The sequence below is a fragment of the Geotrypetes seraphini genome, chromosome 5 (genome assembly GCF_902459505.1).
Source record: "Geotrypetes seraphini chromosome 5, aGeoSer1.1, whole genome shotgun sequence".
NCBI classification, from domain to species: domain Eukaryota; kingdom Metazoa; phylum Chordata; class Amphibia; order Gymnophiona; family Dermophiidae; genus Geotrypetes; species Geotrypetes seraphini.
Window position 1 is genome coordinate 212,187,041 of NC_047088.1, and position 14,895 is coordinate 212,201,935.

At 37.6% G+C, this 14,895-nt stretch overlaps 1 protein-coding gene across 2 annotated transcripts in view; it reads right to left on the minus strand.

Annotated features, from left to right (window-relative positions):
• Positions 1-14,895, minus strand: part of PSMD14 (proteasome 26S subunit, non-ATPase 14) — a 190,818-nt gene that overhangs the window by 104,853 nt on the left and 71,070 nt on the right. For both annotated transcript variants that reach the window (XM_033946246.1, XM_033946247.1), the window contains exons 3-4: positions 2,287-2,358; positions 913-1,032 (exon numbers count right to left, since the gene is read on the minus strand). In XM_033946246.1, the coding sequence (XP_033802137.1) occupies positions 913-1,032; positions 2,287-2,358 (192 nt within the window). The remainder of the gene's footprint in view (positions 1-912; positions 1,033-2,286; positions 2,359-14,895) is intronic.

The window sequence follows — 14,895 nt, forward strand, 5'->3', positions numbered from 1 at the left end:
ATTCCTATGGGTGTCGGAGCATTTACCATGTCCCGTGTTGTCGAGCTTTGTAAATAAAAAAAGTGTGTGTGTGTGTAAGTGTTCCTTGCACTGAATCTGTAAGATGTTGGCAGAGCAGATTACTAACTCTGAAATATAAAAGGTACTAGTAGTGGATTTTCTTACTATTGCTACAGAAATATTGATTAGCTATATTATCCTACTGATCACAGAGCTATTAATGTATAATCCTTATACTCATAACGTATACTAACTATGTAGACGTATGGACCTTCAGTGTAAGTGAAGAAATTTTTCAACTTATTTCATCAGTCCATCTTCCTTTAGTTTTAATAATTTTTTTATATTGTTTTTATGTACTTTCCTTAAAATCCTTCTAAAAGTTATTAGAGCTACAAGCAGGTTTCTAGATTTTTAACAAAAAAAGAAAGAATAAAGAGAGAGACATAGATGATATGCTTGCAACCTGGAAGCAGTTACCAGATGGCAGGTATAATTGAAGTTTATTGTTATGCTTTAAGAATTAACCAGACAGTTGAATTACTAATACCAGCATATCAGTGGTACAAATGGGTGATTAAAAACCTGAGATGAGCCTCTACTTTACCTATTAAGCTTATGAGTTTCCTCCTTTACAAACAACCCGAAGTGATTTACAGTAAAGAAGACTGGCATACAGGTCTGTGTTCCATTAACCAGAGAGAGAGATCAGGCCTTGGAAGAGGCTGAGCTATCACATAAATCTTAGGCAACTAAACAATAGGTATATATAAGGGCTTTCCTTTAACCGAGACATCTTTTAATGCTCATATCCTAGAATATCCCAAAATGGGTGTGGAAAGTCAACAATAACAATTTTTAAAATTGCTTCCACGAATATTTACTGCAAATGGAGCATGAGAATATACTCACCGTTCCAGACTGTGGCATGGCAAACACGTCAATCACCCGAACAGTGTAGTCATCAACAAATTCTCCAAGCATCAGACCCATAACTTCCATAGGAACACCAGCACGACCATGTTTCAACATCTGTTGGGAAGAAGAAAAAAAACACAGACAGAAATTTAGTTTATTTTGGGAATAATTCTTGCCATTAAAGACCATATTAAATTAACAAATAAAACGAATCTCTCCTACTGGAATGGTTTCTAATATTTAACTCCAAATGCAAAGAACTGAACTTTGATATATAGACACTGGGGATATCTTAGAACGCTACTCTGAAAGATATCAGCGTAGCAGCACTCCTCACTGAGTTCACCCTGTGTATATCAAACCTAATATTTTTTTATTTTTATATTTTATAGTTTCAATTCATAACTTGTCATGAAAATTTTTTGAATGTTAGAACGGCCGCAGAATGGAATGGGTTAAGCCAACAGTTGCAGCACTAGCCCCGTCCTGAAGAAGAAGGCGAAACGCGTTGGTGGGGAACAGTGCGGCTACACAGTTGATATATATAAGATAAGTGCATTATCCATTAGTGAATTTTTGAAAATGGAATGCTTTAATAATAAGATGAAGTTTTTATAAGCAAAAAAGATGAAGAAATATTTATAAAATTAATATGTTTAAAGAAAATTTTCATGACAAGTTATGAATTGAACTATAAAAAGAAAAAAATATTAGGTTTGATATACACAGGGTGAACTCAGTGAGGAGTGCTGCTATGCTGATATCTTTCAGAGTAGTGTTCTGAGATATCCCCAGTGTCTACATATCAAAGTTCAGTTCTTTGCATTTGGAGTTATACATGGCAAGATAGCTGGTTTGCTTTGGACTGTCATTTAATACTTGCCACAAAGCCATTGATTTCTACTTAATTCTAATATTTAAGACATTTGTACAGCAAAAGCAATATACAGTGGTGCCTCACACAACGAACTTAATTCGTTCCAGGAGCAAGTTTGTTATGCGAAAAGTTCGTTATGTGAAACGCGTTAAGCGCAGTGACTAACGACTGCCTGCAGTGCCTGCGCGGAAGGATGCAATACATCGGCAGCGATCGTGGAAGCTCGGGCGACTTCGGTGTGTGAAACGAAGTTCGTTGTATGAATCATGAAATGAAGTTCGTTGTGTGCAGCGTTCGCTGTGCGAGGCGTTCTTTATGCGAGGCACCACTGTAGTAGCATTATATTATTTCCAAAAGCAAAATGCTCATTTTTCATACATGAACCCCCCTCCCCCAAGCAAATGGGTTTAAAATATTTAATTTTGTGAAACAGTGGGTACATTGATCCCAGCCCTTTGTCCCTTCTAAAATGTTTGCTTGGAAAGGCTTACCTTAAGCAGTGCAAGGGAAGAGATATAAACCTGTTCAGCAGTATCCACTGCAGGTGCATCAGCAGGTGGGCCCTAAAACACCAACAAAGTAGTTTAGTACCATTATTTCTATATTTCTTCAGTTCTACAGCACATATCCCAGAATTTGATTTTGGAGGATGACAAAATTACAATACATGCTTACACTGAATTTTCATATTCTCTACATTCAAACTATTACCAGATAGTACAGTTTGTAAACTATAACAAGCACTTTCTTACTTAATGAGATTTTTTTCTAAGAAGTCAATATGCAATTTAAAATCATTAAGTAATTTTTAAAAAACATGCACATTATACAATAAACAAGGAGGAAGTACAAGTTTGCAGCGGGCTTAGTTATTCTTTAAGCAATGCTAACCATTCCTCTGCTCTAATGTCTTCAGTGCACCAATTACCTATGTGTTTCTTACAGTGGTGTGAATGTAAATGCTGCTGGGCTAGCATGATTAACTGGCACCAACACAAACAGCAATTTCCATCTGCTTCAGCAGCTAAAGATAACTTGCTGATCAGGGCTAGGGGAGCACTTTGCAAACATACAGGTACGGTGAAAGAAAATGGATCTCCAGTCTCTAGGTGGAACAGCTGTGAACAAAATACCCTGCTCTTTGCCACAGAAGTAGGTCTTGAAAAATTAGCACTATTTATTTCCAAATTATCAATGTACTCACAAGTTAAAGCACAAAAGTGGAAGTAAGGAAGAAATAAGGAATTACAGGCCAGTAAGTCTGACTTCTGTGGTAAGCAAATGAATGGAAACACTTTTAAAACAGAGAATGGTCAAGTTTCTGGAATCCTGTGGATTACAGGACTGGAGGCAACATGGATTCACTAGAGGTAGGTCTTGTCAGACAAATCTGATCAATGTCTTTGACTGGGTGACCAGAGAATCGGACAGAGGATGTGCGCTAGATACGGCGTATTTAGATTTTAGCAAAGCCTTTGACAGTGTTCCACACAGATGTCTAATAAATAAACTGAGTGCCTTCGGGATGGGTCCAAAGTGACAGGCTGGGTCAAGAACTAGTTGAGCGGAAGGCGACGGAGGGTAGTGATCAGTGGAGATTGCTCTGAGGAAAGGGATGTTACAAGTGGTGTGCCTTAAGGTTCTGTTCTTGGACCTGTTCTTTTTAACATTTTTATAAATGATTTTGATGAAGGGCTGTTGGGTAAGATTTGCCTCTTTGCAGACGATACCAAAATCTGCAATAGAGTAGACATGCCGGATGGTGTGAATAACATGAAGAAAGATCTCGCGAAGCTTGACGAATGGTCTGAAATTTGGCAGATAAAATTTAACGCTAAGAAATGCAAGGTCATGCATTTGGGCTGCAAAAACCCAAGGGAACGGTACAATTTAGGGGGTGAAGAACTTATGTGCATGACAGAAGAACGGAACTTGGGTGTGATTATATGTGATGATCTTAAGGTGGCCAAACAAGTTAAAAAGGTAATGGCAAAAGCTAGAAGGTTGCATAGGGAGAGGTATGGTCAAGTAAGAAAAAGGAGGTATTGATGCCCCTGTATAAGACTTTGGTGAGACTTTATTTAGAATATTATGTACAATTCTGAAGGCCACAACTTCAAGAAGATATAAAAAGGATGGAGTCGGTCCAAAGGAAGGCTACTAAAATGGTATGTGGTCTTCATCATAAGGCATATGGGGACAGACAAAGATCTCAATCTGTATACTTTGGAATAGGGGAGATATGATGGAGACATTTAAATACCTATGTAATGTAAATGCGCATGAGTCGAGTCTCTTTTATTTGAAAGGAAACTGCAATGAGAGAGCATAGGATGAAGTTAAGAGGTGATAGGCTCTGGAGTAAAATAAGGAAATACTTTTTACGGAAAGAGTATGACCCTGAGCAAGTCACTTAATCCCCTCATTGCACCAGGTACACTAGATAGAATTTGAGCCCACCGGGACATATAAGGAAATATTAAAGTACATGAATGTAAGCCACTTAGGATATAAATAAAATCAAATAGATGCATGGAACAGTCTCCTGGAAGCGGTGGTGGAGACAAGAGACTATGTCTGAATTCAAGAGGGCCTGGGATAGGCACGTGGGATCTCTCAGAGAAAGAGATAGTGGTTACTGCAGATGCAGACTGGATGAGCCATAAACTCATCAAATCCAACGTATTGATTTGGAAACTTTGAAGCTATTTTGGGGAAAAAAATTGGGAGCTAATAGGTGTGGCCTAGTGGTTAGAGCTGCTGACTCAGCACCCTGAGATTGTGAGTTTGATCTCAGCCTGCTCCTTGTGACTCTTGGCAAGTCACCTAGCATTGCCTCAGGTACCCCAATTAGATTGTGTGCCTGCCAAGACAGAAATGGAAAATACTTAAGAGTACTTGATTACTATTCAATGAATTGTAAAATGCTTCATGAAAAGGTGGTTAATAAATCCAAATAAATAAAAAGGTGGTTAATAAATCCAAATAAAATAAAATAAATTATGATTCTATACCAAAACCTGGTTTACATATCTATGGATTATTACAAAAAAAAAAAAAAAAAGAGAATCAAAGCTCAATTTTGCACAGGCTATGTATGCATTTAGTTGCTCAACTATTTTATAAAAGCTTTGCTGAATGTGAAGGTTTGGCAAGATACATATAAATTACATATGTGTATAGTTTGCAGCACTTACAGCAGCAGTACAGCCCTTTTAGAAAGTAGCATGTTAAAAATAGGGAGCAGCATCACTCAGGAATTTATTCTAACATACAAGCAGCAATTTTGCAATCAATGAGGATAAATCTATAACAGGACACCTATTTTAAGTGTATTATATAAAGACAAGTACAGTAGAACCTTGGTTTACAAGCATAATTCATTTCAGAAGCATGCTCGTAAACAAATTGCTCGTATATTAAAACGAGTTTCCCCATAGGAAGTAAGGGAAACTCGCTTGATTGGTTCCCCCTCCCCCAAGGCCACCAGCGCTGCTCCATCTCACCCCACCACATCCCAAAAAAGACCCCCCCTCCCCAACCCCGAGGCCACTGGCATGCCTCCACCCTTCCCCCCCCCCCGAGAACCGGCATCCTCCCCCCCGCAAACCGGCATCACCCGCCCGCCCATGAACAAGCCCTTATCCCAATCTCGTACCGGCACGCAGCACCAACTCACAGGACGTGCCAGTGCCTGAAACTCCTGCCTCTTGCCTGGGCTGGGCCTTGAGCATCTGCGCATGCTCAAGGCCTTCTGGCTCCCACTCTCCCCAAGAATCGGGGGGGGGGGCCTTGAAGCCGGTTCTCGGGGGGGGGGGGTGCTCGCAAATCAAGTCAATGCTCGGTTTGGGAGGCACGATTTGCTCGAGTGTTTTGCTCATCTTGCAAAACACTCGCAAACCGCGTTACTCACAAACTGAGGTTTGACTGTACTTCTATTACCCCTTATCATTTATATAATGCTGCCAAATGCACACAGCACTGTACATGAAACATGTAAGAGATAATTCCTGCTTGATAGAGCTTACAATCTAATCAAAACACACAACAGGCCAAATATGGAGTTGGGAATTTCTTACAGAGGGAATGATAAAACAGACAAATAGGCACCTACTTTATTTTACAGAATATTAGCATAAATGGTAGAGAATGCATGTAAATCTAGCCATGACCACTGATACCTTTGTATTCTTTATAACATTTTTTGGTTTTTTCAATTAGTATAATCTTTTGTTAACCGCACTGAACTCATGGTTATGCGGTCTAGAATCTGCTGTTATGTTACCATCCTACAAAAGATGTAAATGCCTGTGCTTAGATCAGGCTTCAATAAATGTTTTACTGAATCTAGGAGCCAGCTCCTAAAACTAGGAGCTAGAAGCTGAAACTGCTTTCATTTCTCCTCCCCCCTACACCCAACATTGTCCAGAGTGAAGTTCAGAGAGCTGAGGGTAGGGTGTGAGGGGAATCCCCTCTGATGTCAGTTGCAGCTCCTATAGAAACTGATTTATTAAGGCTTGGTTCCTTATCCTGAGTCTGTAACCAACAAGAACTTAGTAAATCAGTCCCTTAAGGTACCATCTCACCATCACCACCAAAAAACAGCAGTCTCTCTTCCTGAAGAATATTGTTAGCTGTGTGACATCACTCACTTGATATGAAAAACAAAATGACAATTATCTCTTAGCTTCACTTATCACCATGGAATGGATTCCCATCTCTCATAGCCCACACCCCCATCCCAGCTTTCATCTAGTCTCTTATATTCTTGTTTCAGCAATCACCCAGTCTTTCTGTCTCATATACCTCCAGCCTTCACCTCCCCCCCCCCAAAAAAAAATATATATATATAGCCTTCACCCAGTTCTCTCTCTCTCTCTCTGGGAGCTTGGTCACCTATTCGCCTCACCTTGCTAACTGCTGTTGCAGAAGAAACAAAATATTTCCCAAATCCCTGCTGTGATTTGGCACTTTGAAAGCTTAGGCCATGCAATAAAGCAAGTTTGGGCTAGTCTTGAGGTTTCAAATCTCGTGATATTTGAAACTGAGACTTCCCAAACTTCCTGCACCGTGCAACTCCAGCTTCCAGAGAACTGAAATGCAATGGGAAATGAGGAAATTTGTTTTCTATAGCAGCACGACAACAAAATATTTAAGGCAGAGACCTGGCACCTGAGATTTGTCTAGCCCTAGCTTAGATGTATGAACATGAAAAAGTAATGCACACTCTACCCATGGCAAAGAAATGGTGCATAATTCATTTCCACTCTTCTATAACAGATCATTTATCCACTTACACACATAGGGTAATTGCATAAAGAGCTACCTAGTTTTAGAGGGCAAAGCAGCACATAAATGGCGATACTCAAATCATTTATGGGTGTAAGTGCAAGCCAGATTTTCCAAACTGGAAGTCCAAGAGGAACCAATTAAGGGGTCAAGCTGTAAAACTCTACATTTTGGATTTTAGAACTGTTTTAACCATCACAGAGGTGAGCAAAATTACTCCCTTAATCACTGCTGCAAACTCCAGGTGCAAATGAGCAGCTATCCAACATGCATTTCACAGCAGATGAAGCTAAGTATGCATGTGTTTCTTTAGCAAAATCAGATGTACAGGCATAATTTTCAGGCCTTCCCAAAATAGGTCCACAACAATGCCCTTTTAACTTTGCATTCTGTCTATCTACACAAGTAAATCCTTTCTAAAACCACTAATTCCATGCATAGGACATTGAAATTCCATGCAAGCCTTCTAAAATGGCCTCTCCAACTTTTTAATATCTTATTTCCCTCTCTGAATCTGATACAACTCACTACAAAAACCAGTCTGTTTAAGGGACAATGCAGTATTTGAAGCAAATATTTGTTGTTATACTCACCTGTTCTCACTATAAGCACTACTCTCTTCTATAAATAAATTTTTTAAAACCAACATTTTTTTGCTCTTCCTTGTTCAGCCTACTACTTTTGAAATAAAAAAGGAGGGGGGGGAGAATGGAAATCATTCCACAGCTTTTCAAAAGAGCCATCTCTGGCGTGATTTCTGCTTGAGAGGTGGGAACACTGCTAAAGTGCTGTTACAAAGACAATGTAAATTAAAGCCATGGTTTCATTTAAATAGACAAACTCTATGCATCTATTCCTTTCCCAAAGACTTGCTCTACTCCCTGAAAATTTAAAGTAAAAGGTTCTGCTACATGACTACAGACAAGTATTTGTCTAAAGAATATAATAAGAACAAGTCATTAAATGAGCCCAGTGTTTGCTATGATGGAATAAAGGCCAGAATAAAAGTGACAAAGGTTTACAGTGATGGGATACACATATATCAGTATCTATGCAAAGAATAATGTTTTTGTTATTAGGTCTCCAGGGGAAAACAGGCTACAATGCTGGTTATTCTTTACTTTTTTTATGCTTCTTTGTATAGACATACATCACTCTAAGTTTGAAATTGGTAGTTATATTATTGGTAACTGCTCACTGTGATCTCTCATCTTTGGCTTCATTTTTCAAATGAAGCCATAGAAAATTGTTTTGGGAATTTAAGCAAGCTTTATATCCTTTCAGAAGATAACTTAGAACACCATCCTGCAATTCAGATTTCTGCAAATTTCTACTTGTTCCCCTGTTCCTAGCGTGCTTTGCAAATGCGGATGTATTGCCTTCATCAAGAACATTTTCTAAGGAGAACTCTCCTGGCATACAAAAAGGCTTTCCTAGCTTAAAATGTTGACCACATTTAGACTTACAAACTGTCTCCTTGAAAATTCCCTATACACAAATGTCCACATTCAACCAGCATCATTCAGGGTAGCAATTAGCACACCAATTGACAGTTGCTGCAGGGGCCAAATGGGTATGGAGTGTGAATTCTTTTTATACCCCAAAAGGTTGTTCCTCAAGCAGAGGTTTAAGGCACACTAATGGGACAATGTCAGACAGCTTGCAATGCTGCTGCCTGAACTCTGTGTTCTATGGATGAAATGCAAAGCATCAGTTTCTGGTGTTGTAAATATGGCACATTTCCCAGGCACTAAAAAAATAAAAAGAAATGAAAGGTTCATGTTCTGGCACAGATCATTTACAGTTAACTGCAATATTATTATAAGAGATATGTGTTTTGCCTAGGATTCCTTTCATTGTAAAAAAAAAAAAGAAATTTGGAATTTGGAAAAAATGTGGAATTTGGAAAAAATATTCTCTTATTTTTCACTGAAGAAAATTATTTGGCATTATGACTCAAGAAATGAAATAAAATGCCTGAGTATATAAAATGAAAGGGGAAATGAAATAAGATAGTAAAGAGATACAATACAAAGACTTATGATTTATGTGTGAGGTTGTACACATGCCTGTAATACAAGTTGTGTGTCTCCTGGGCTGTGCACATTACAGCATGTTTTTCAAAACATAAATGTTCACAATCAGTTCCAGAAGTTCCTAAACATTATTAATCCAGTTGTCCATATCACCCATCATATTCTATACATATATAATGTTTCTCAGGAAACTACAACTTAAAAAAAATAACTAATATGATTTCACATCTTTCACTTATTTCAACTTCTAATTATATATTTCCATTCTATTGAAGAATAAAACATTTAAAAAAAATTGCTGGGGCTTGCTACAGTTTGGAAACACAGAACTGCTTTCAGTCTGTCTTGGGCTGTCAAGAAGCATTACCCGAGTAGCTGACTTGCCTGGAGGGCAACAATTTCAGTCAGGCTGCAAAGAACATGCTAGATGAAATATTCAGCTGTGTGACTAGATTAAACCAAAATCACAAGCATGAGAATTTAGTAAAAACTGAAAATATAGGCTGAAGCATGCCAACAGAATCTAGTAAACTTACCAGTCTGCTTAAAAAAATGGGGGGGAAAAGAATCAGGAAGAGTTATTGTGCAATCTTCAGAACTTCCAAGGAGGTCAAATTAAAATAAAAAAACTGAGCACTTTTCCTCTAGCAGGTTAGTATCCTTTGCTGACAAAGTATTAAGAAAAGCAATTGCAAAAGAAAACAATGTGTTATCTGCTGAGGCCTTTTAGCATATTTGGAAGCACTATTAGTTCTATTACTCCATCTTTCTCTTAGTGTGAACTTCTATCAGTTATTTAGTCAATTGTATTATATGTTATTAAAATACCTGCTGATTACACATGAAGTAAAGTGTCACTTTAGAGCACACCTGCACAATGCTACTATTTATGTTACAGGTTTTTTTTTTTTTTTTTTTAAAAAGGCTACATGTGAAGCTGTGATTAATTATGACAGTGACTGGTATTCGGGGATAAGAGACATCAAAATGTAATGCTTTAGTTAAAAACAAACACTATGCCCTCTGTTTTTACTGTTTAGAAAACTGTCTGTCTGGACCTACTCAGCACATACTAATAATCTAGTTAGCAAAGATAACAGACTTTCCAAAACACATATGTCAAAAAAAATGTACAAAGATTATGAACTGAGAAGTTAACTTTCTGGCAATCAGGAAGATCAAATTATTATCAAAAATATAAAAGGTGCTACACATTTATCTTTGACCCTCAAGAGTCTTAAACTTTAAAAGGTAGAAAAAAATATATATTAAGGATATGTCAAAAATATGTCTCTATCCATTTAAACTATTTATTGCTTGTCCTGCAAGGCAAGAAGCAACCTTTTAATACTTTAATTTTGTGAGTATTAAACAACTAGTGTGAAAAACAAGCTGCATGTAAACTATTCCTATTGCATCTGCTTCAATGACTAGCTGAGGCAACCTGTTATAGGAGGTGTTAATTGGCAATAGGAGTACAAGTCAGAAGCATGTTCCCCATCGTCCTAGCCCAGCAAGGCTAGGTCATTAAGTGGAAATGAATTCTTTCCTGCTGACTTAACCCTTTAGCTACATAATTTCATCTGTCAGGCCTCAAGAAGAGTAAGGTTGTTTTTTTTTAAAGAAAAATAAGAGCGAGACACTTTGTTGCCGAAGCAGAAAGACCCTCTAAAGAAATCAGTTTGTCAACAACTGAACATGCAATATAGAATGAAAACACCAATTGTAATCTTTGACAAAAACTCTATATGTGCATGTGTATATAATCTATCTATATAAATATACAGTATATCCACACAAACAGAGCTAGCTTGGTGGCTGAGTGTCAGAGCTGTGCACTGCAGAAGATCTGGGATTCCTGACCTGGTCAGGGATGATGATGCCAGAGACACTCAGAGGGAAGGAGTCCTTACTCATCATAGATAGGGTCCATAATTGTAGGATATTTTTAAAAACTGAGGCATTGCCCCTGAACTGAACTACATGGTAGGAGAAGATATAAAATGGGTGAAAAATCCCCAGGTAGTTTCCAAAGGAAGGTCTGTGGCAGTATGATACCAGTTTTCATTTTCACTAAAAGAACAGAAAAAAAATGTCTGGCTAAATAAATAATTTTACATACGCTCTCTAAAGACAGATGATATACTTAAAAGCGCACTTGTCAGTGTACGTAAATTTATAACACACTCAGAAGTGCTTTCATATGTGTAGACTTCTAGAAAATATTGTTATTGTATAAATCCCTGTAGTTTTAGGAAAACACATCTTTATACACTTGAAATACATGTCCAGAGGTAGAAAATGTTTTCAGCCATCACAATTCTTATCAGAATAAACTGCCTCACAAACAGGTTTGTTATGGTGAATGCCAACTTGGCCACTGCCATCTACAGGAAACAATACTTATCCTGTATTCTCTTCCTGTTTACTAATGCAATTTCTTATAAGACAAATAGATATACAGTATATGTTATTAAATGCTGCATGCTTGAAAAACTTCAAATATATTTAGTCAAATATGGGTAGCAAATTTTTTTCAGAGCATAGGGCACACCATGAGGCTTTTACTGTACATAGATGATGCATATCCTTCCATTACTACTCTTTCCCTACATAATAATAAGAATAAGAATAATAACTTTATTTTTGTATACCGCCATACCCGGAAGAGTTCTAGGCGGTTCTATACCGGAATTGATCAAAGTTGTGAACAACGAAGTTGAAATTGGGGGGTGGTATGCATATTTGTTTATTTTCTTTTTTAATAACATAATTATGCAATTTACAAAACATTATGATAGAAAATAACTTGACAGGAAAAAGAAGCAGAAAAACTACACTCCACATTTGGGAACAAAGAGATCATTTTAGGAAAAAGATAACATTTTTCTGAGGTACAAAGCTTTTTCTAACTCTCATTACAAATGAGAGCCATACCACACAAATATTTAAAAAAACAGAAAAATTCAAATTCAATATATCCCAAAGCCATTAATTCTCACTATCCTGTCAAGAATGCCAAATGCAAACATTCTTACCATGGGCTGGTGAGGTAAATGCTCCAACACTCATTTTATTCCTATGAGCATCAGAGCATTTACCTCGCCAGCCCGCAATAAGAAGCTCTTCCACAGTTTAGAAAAACCCAGCAAATTTTAGTTGCATCATCCCCCTACATGTCTCACAAGAAAATTCAGGAGATAAATGAAGCTTTAAATTCTCTAAGTTTGCCTAGTCATTAAAGAAAAAAGGCCTCAACCAATGAGGATCATAGAATATGAACTGGTTCCCCAACTGCTATCATTAGACATTTATAGAGAAATTTGAAAAAAAAAAAAAATTCTGTACTAAGAGAAAAAGTTCCACTTGCTCTGGCTGCACTCCAGGGAATTATGCACCAAAAAAATCTGAATTGTATGGAATTATGCAAAAAAAACAAAAACCAAAACCAACTAAAACTTATGTTTCTCACACAAATTTAATAATAATCAGATGGTTCAGGCCATTATGTGACTGTATATGTAGAGTGACTTAATGCAGTAGTTTGGGAAGGACTAACATGGAAGCCCACCACTATATCAGGCAGATTTTTTTTTATTTTTAACCATGGACATTAAACTTCATATCAACAGAGAGTTGCAAGATGAATAAGTCACTATGGCCTAGATTCACTAACCTCCTTTTTTGGGGCGATCCATGTGCGATTTGTGGCCGAGTCTTACTGGGCAACCGATTAACTAAACTATGCAAATGATCTGATTGGACACACGCATAGAAGCAATCCCACAGATCACTGTAGAACGATCCAGACACATGCACAGACGATCCTCTCTTCATGGAGATGCTATCCGTGCATGTGTTTGCAAAGCTTGCTCAGCTCAAGGTCAAAATAAAAAGGGGGGGGTGGCTGCACTCGCTGGCCCCACAAACCATTTAGCCAAAAATCAGACTGGCAAACAAACCAGACTTGGACAAGACTGGAACAAAAACAACAACACTGTAGTGCAACCCTGCTTTTAACCCGCGGTTAAAAACATGGGCACACAGAGAGGCAGAGAGCTTTTTTGCACAAGGGAGATGTTTTATGGTTTCAGGGCTGCAGGGCTGGGATTTCAGGGCGGCAGAAAGCAGGACAGTCGGCAAGGACGTGAGCGACTGGTCCTCGGCAGTCGCTTCAGTTTGGATTGGCCAGCCAAATAGGTGTTCCTTCTTCTCTTTAGTGAATCGAGGCACTTCCTACTTTACATGTCATTTCCCTTCATTTGCATGGGCAGATCGGATTGGGCACGGATCGGAGTGGGCAGAAGGTGAGCGAATCAGGTCAGGTTGGGGAACGATCGCAAACCGGTCGACACAAACTTTTATGTCAAGTTCTTGAGACATAAAAGAAGGCTTTTATTGACAAGAGTTAAAGCCATAGACACTGGAGAAGAGAGATCACTAATGGAAGAGATTCCTTATAAATTTGGCGACACAAGCCTATGCAGAAATCAGGATCCATATAAAATTGGCGGCAAATACCAACTACAGGGGTTGATTTTTGGGTTTTTTTTTTTTTAAAGTGATTACATTAAGACCTTTTTTTTTAAGTTGGTCTGACAAGTATAGAAGATAAACAAAAGGTTTTGTGTTGAACAAGAAAAAGGATATTGACATTCCCTCAGATATGCTAAATCTACTTAGCAGTAATCTGAGAACTAGGGATTAAATACTGAGATATTATGCATAGAGAAGACAGTTTCAGAAGAGAAGAGAATCATATACTGTATTAACACCTGGATCTGGAATGGCCCAGTTGGATCCCCCCCCCCATCTTTCTCACACCTATTTCGGCACCTGCCATAGCGAAAAACATAGGCATACCTTTAAACATATTGATTACAGTAAATCAGATAACAGACACTTTCTGATGGAATAAACGAGGCCACAGATCTGTTTCCAAGTTTCCAAGTTTATTAGGTATTTTTGATTTATCGCCTATTCAAAATTCAAGGCGATGTACAAATAAAATAGTTGGTAACACACTTGCAATTATTAAATTAAACAAACAATTATCTAAAATACAAATAGCACATATTACATTACATTTAAAGGTAATTTAAATAGGTTAGAGTGAAACATAAGGAAAAATTATTTAATGGTTACATTCAATAATACAATTATTAATTTGAATTTAAAATATTTAATTAAATTCAGGGGAAAAAACGATAGGAAGGGGGACAAAGACAATTGACCTTTTAAGTTAAGGATGCGGAAAGAAAAAAGAGAAGAATTAGTTATTAAAGGCGTCAATATATAGGAAACTTTTAAGTTCTGACTTAAATTTTGTTAAATTTTTTTCCTGTCTTAGGTACAGTGGAAGATTGTTCCAAGATTGAGGGGCTGTTATGGAAAAGATAGTGTTACGCCTTGTGTTAATAACTTTTAGAGAGGGAATTGCTAAAAGTTGCTGATCTTGAGATCTAAGAGATCTAGAGGTAGTATAGGGTATTAAAAGTCTAAATATAAAGGCTGGAGTTTTGTGTTCTAAAGCCTTGAAAATAAGTAAACATTGTTTAAATACTATTCTATGTGCTACTGGGAGCCAGTGGGCTTTCTTAAGTAGGGGCGTGACATGATCGAATTTTTTTGCCTTATAGATTAATTTAATAGCGGCGTTCTGGATTATCTGTAATCGTTTAATTTCTTTCTGTGACAAGCCTGTAAATAGTGTATTACAGTAATCTAATTTAGAGACTACAAGTGAATGAATTAAGATATTCAATGATTTTGAAC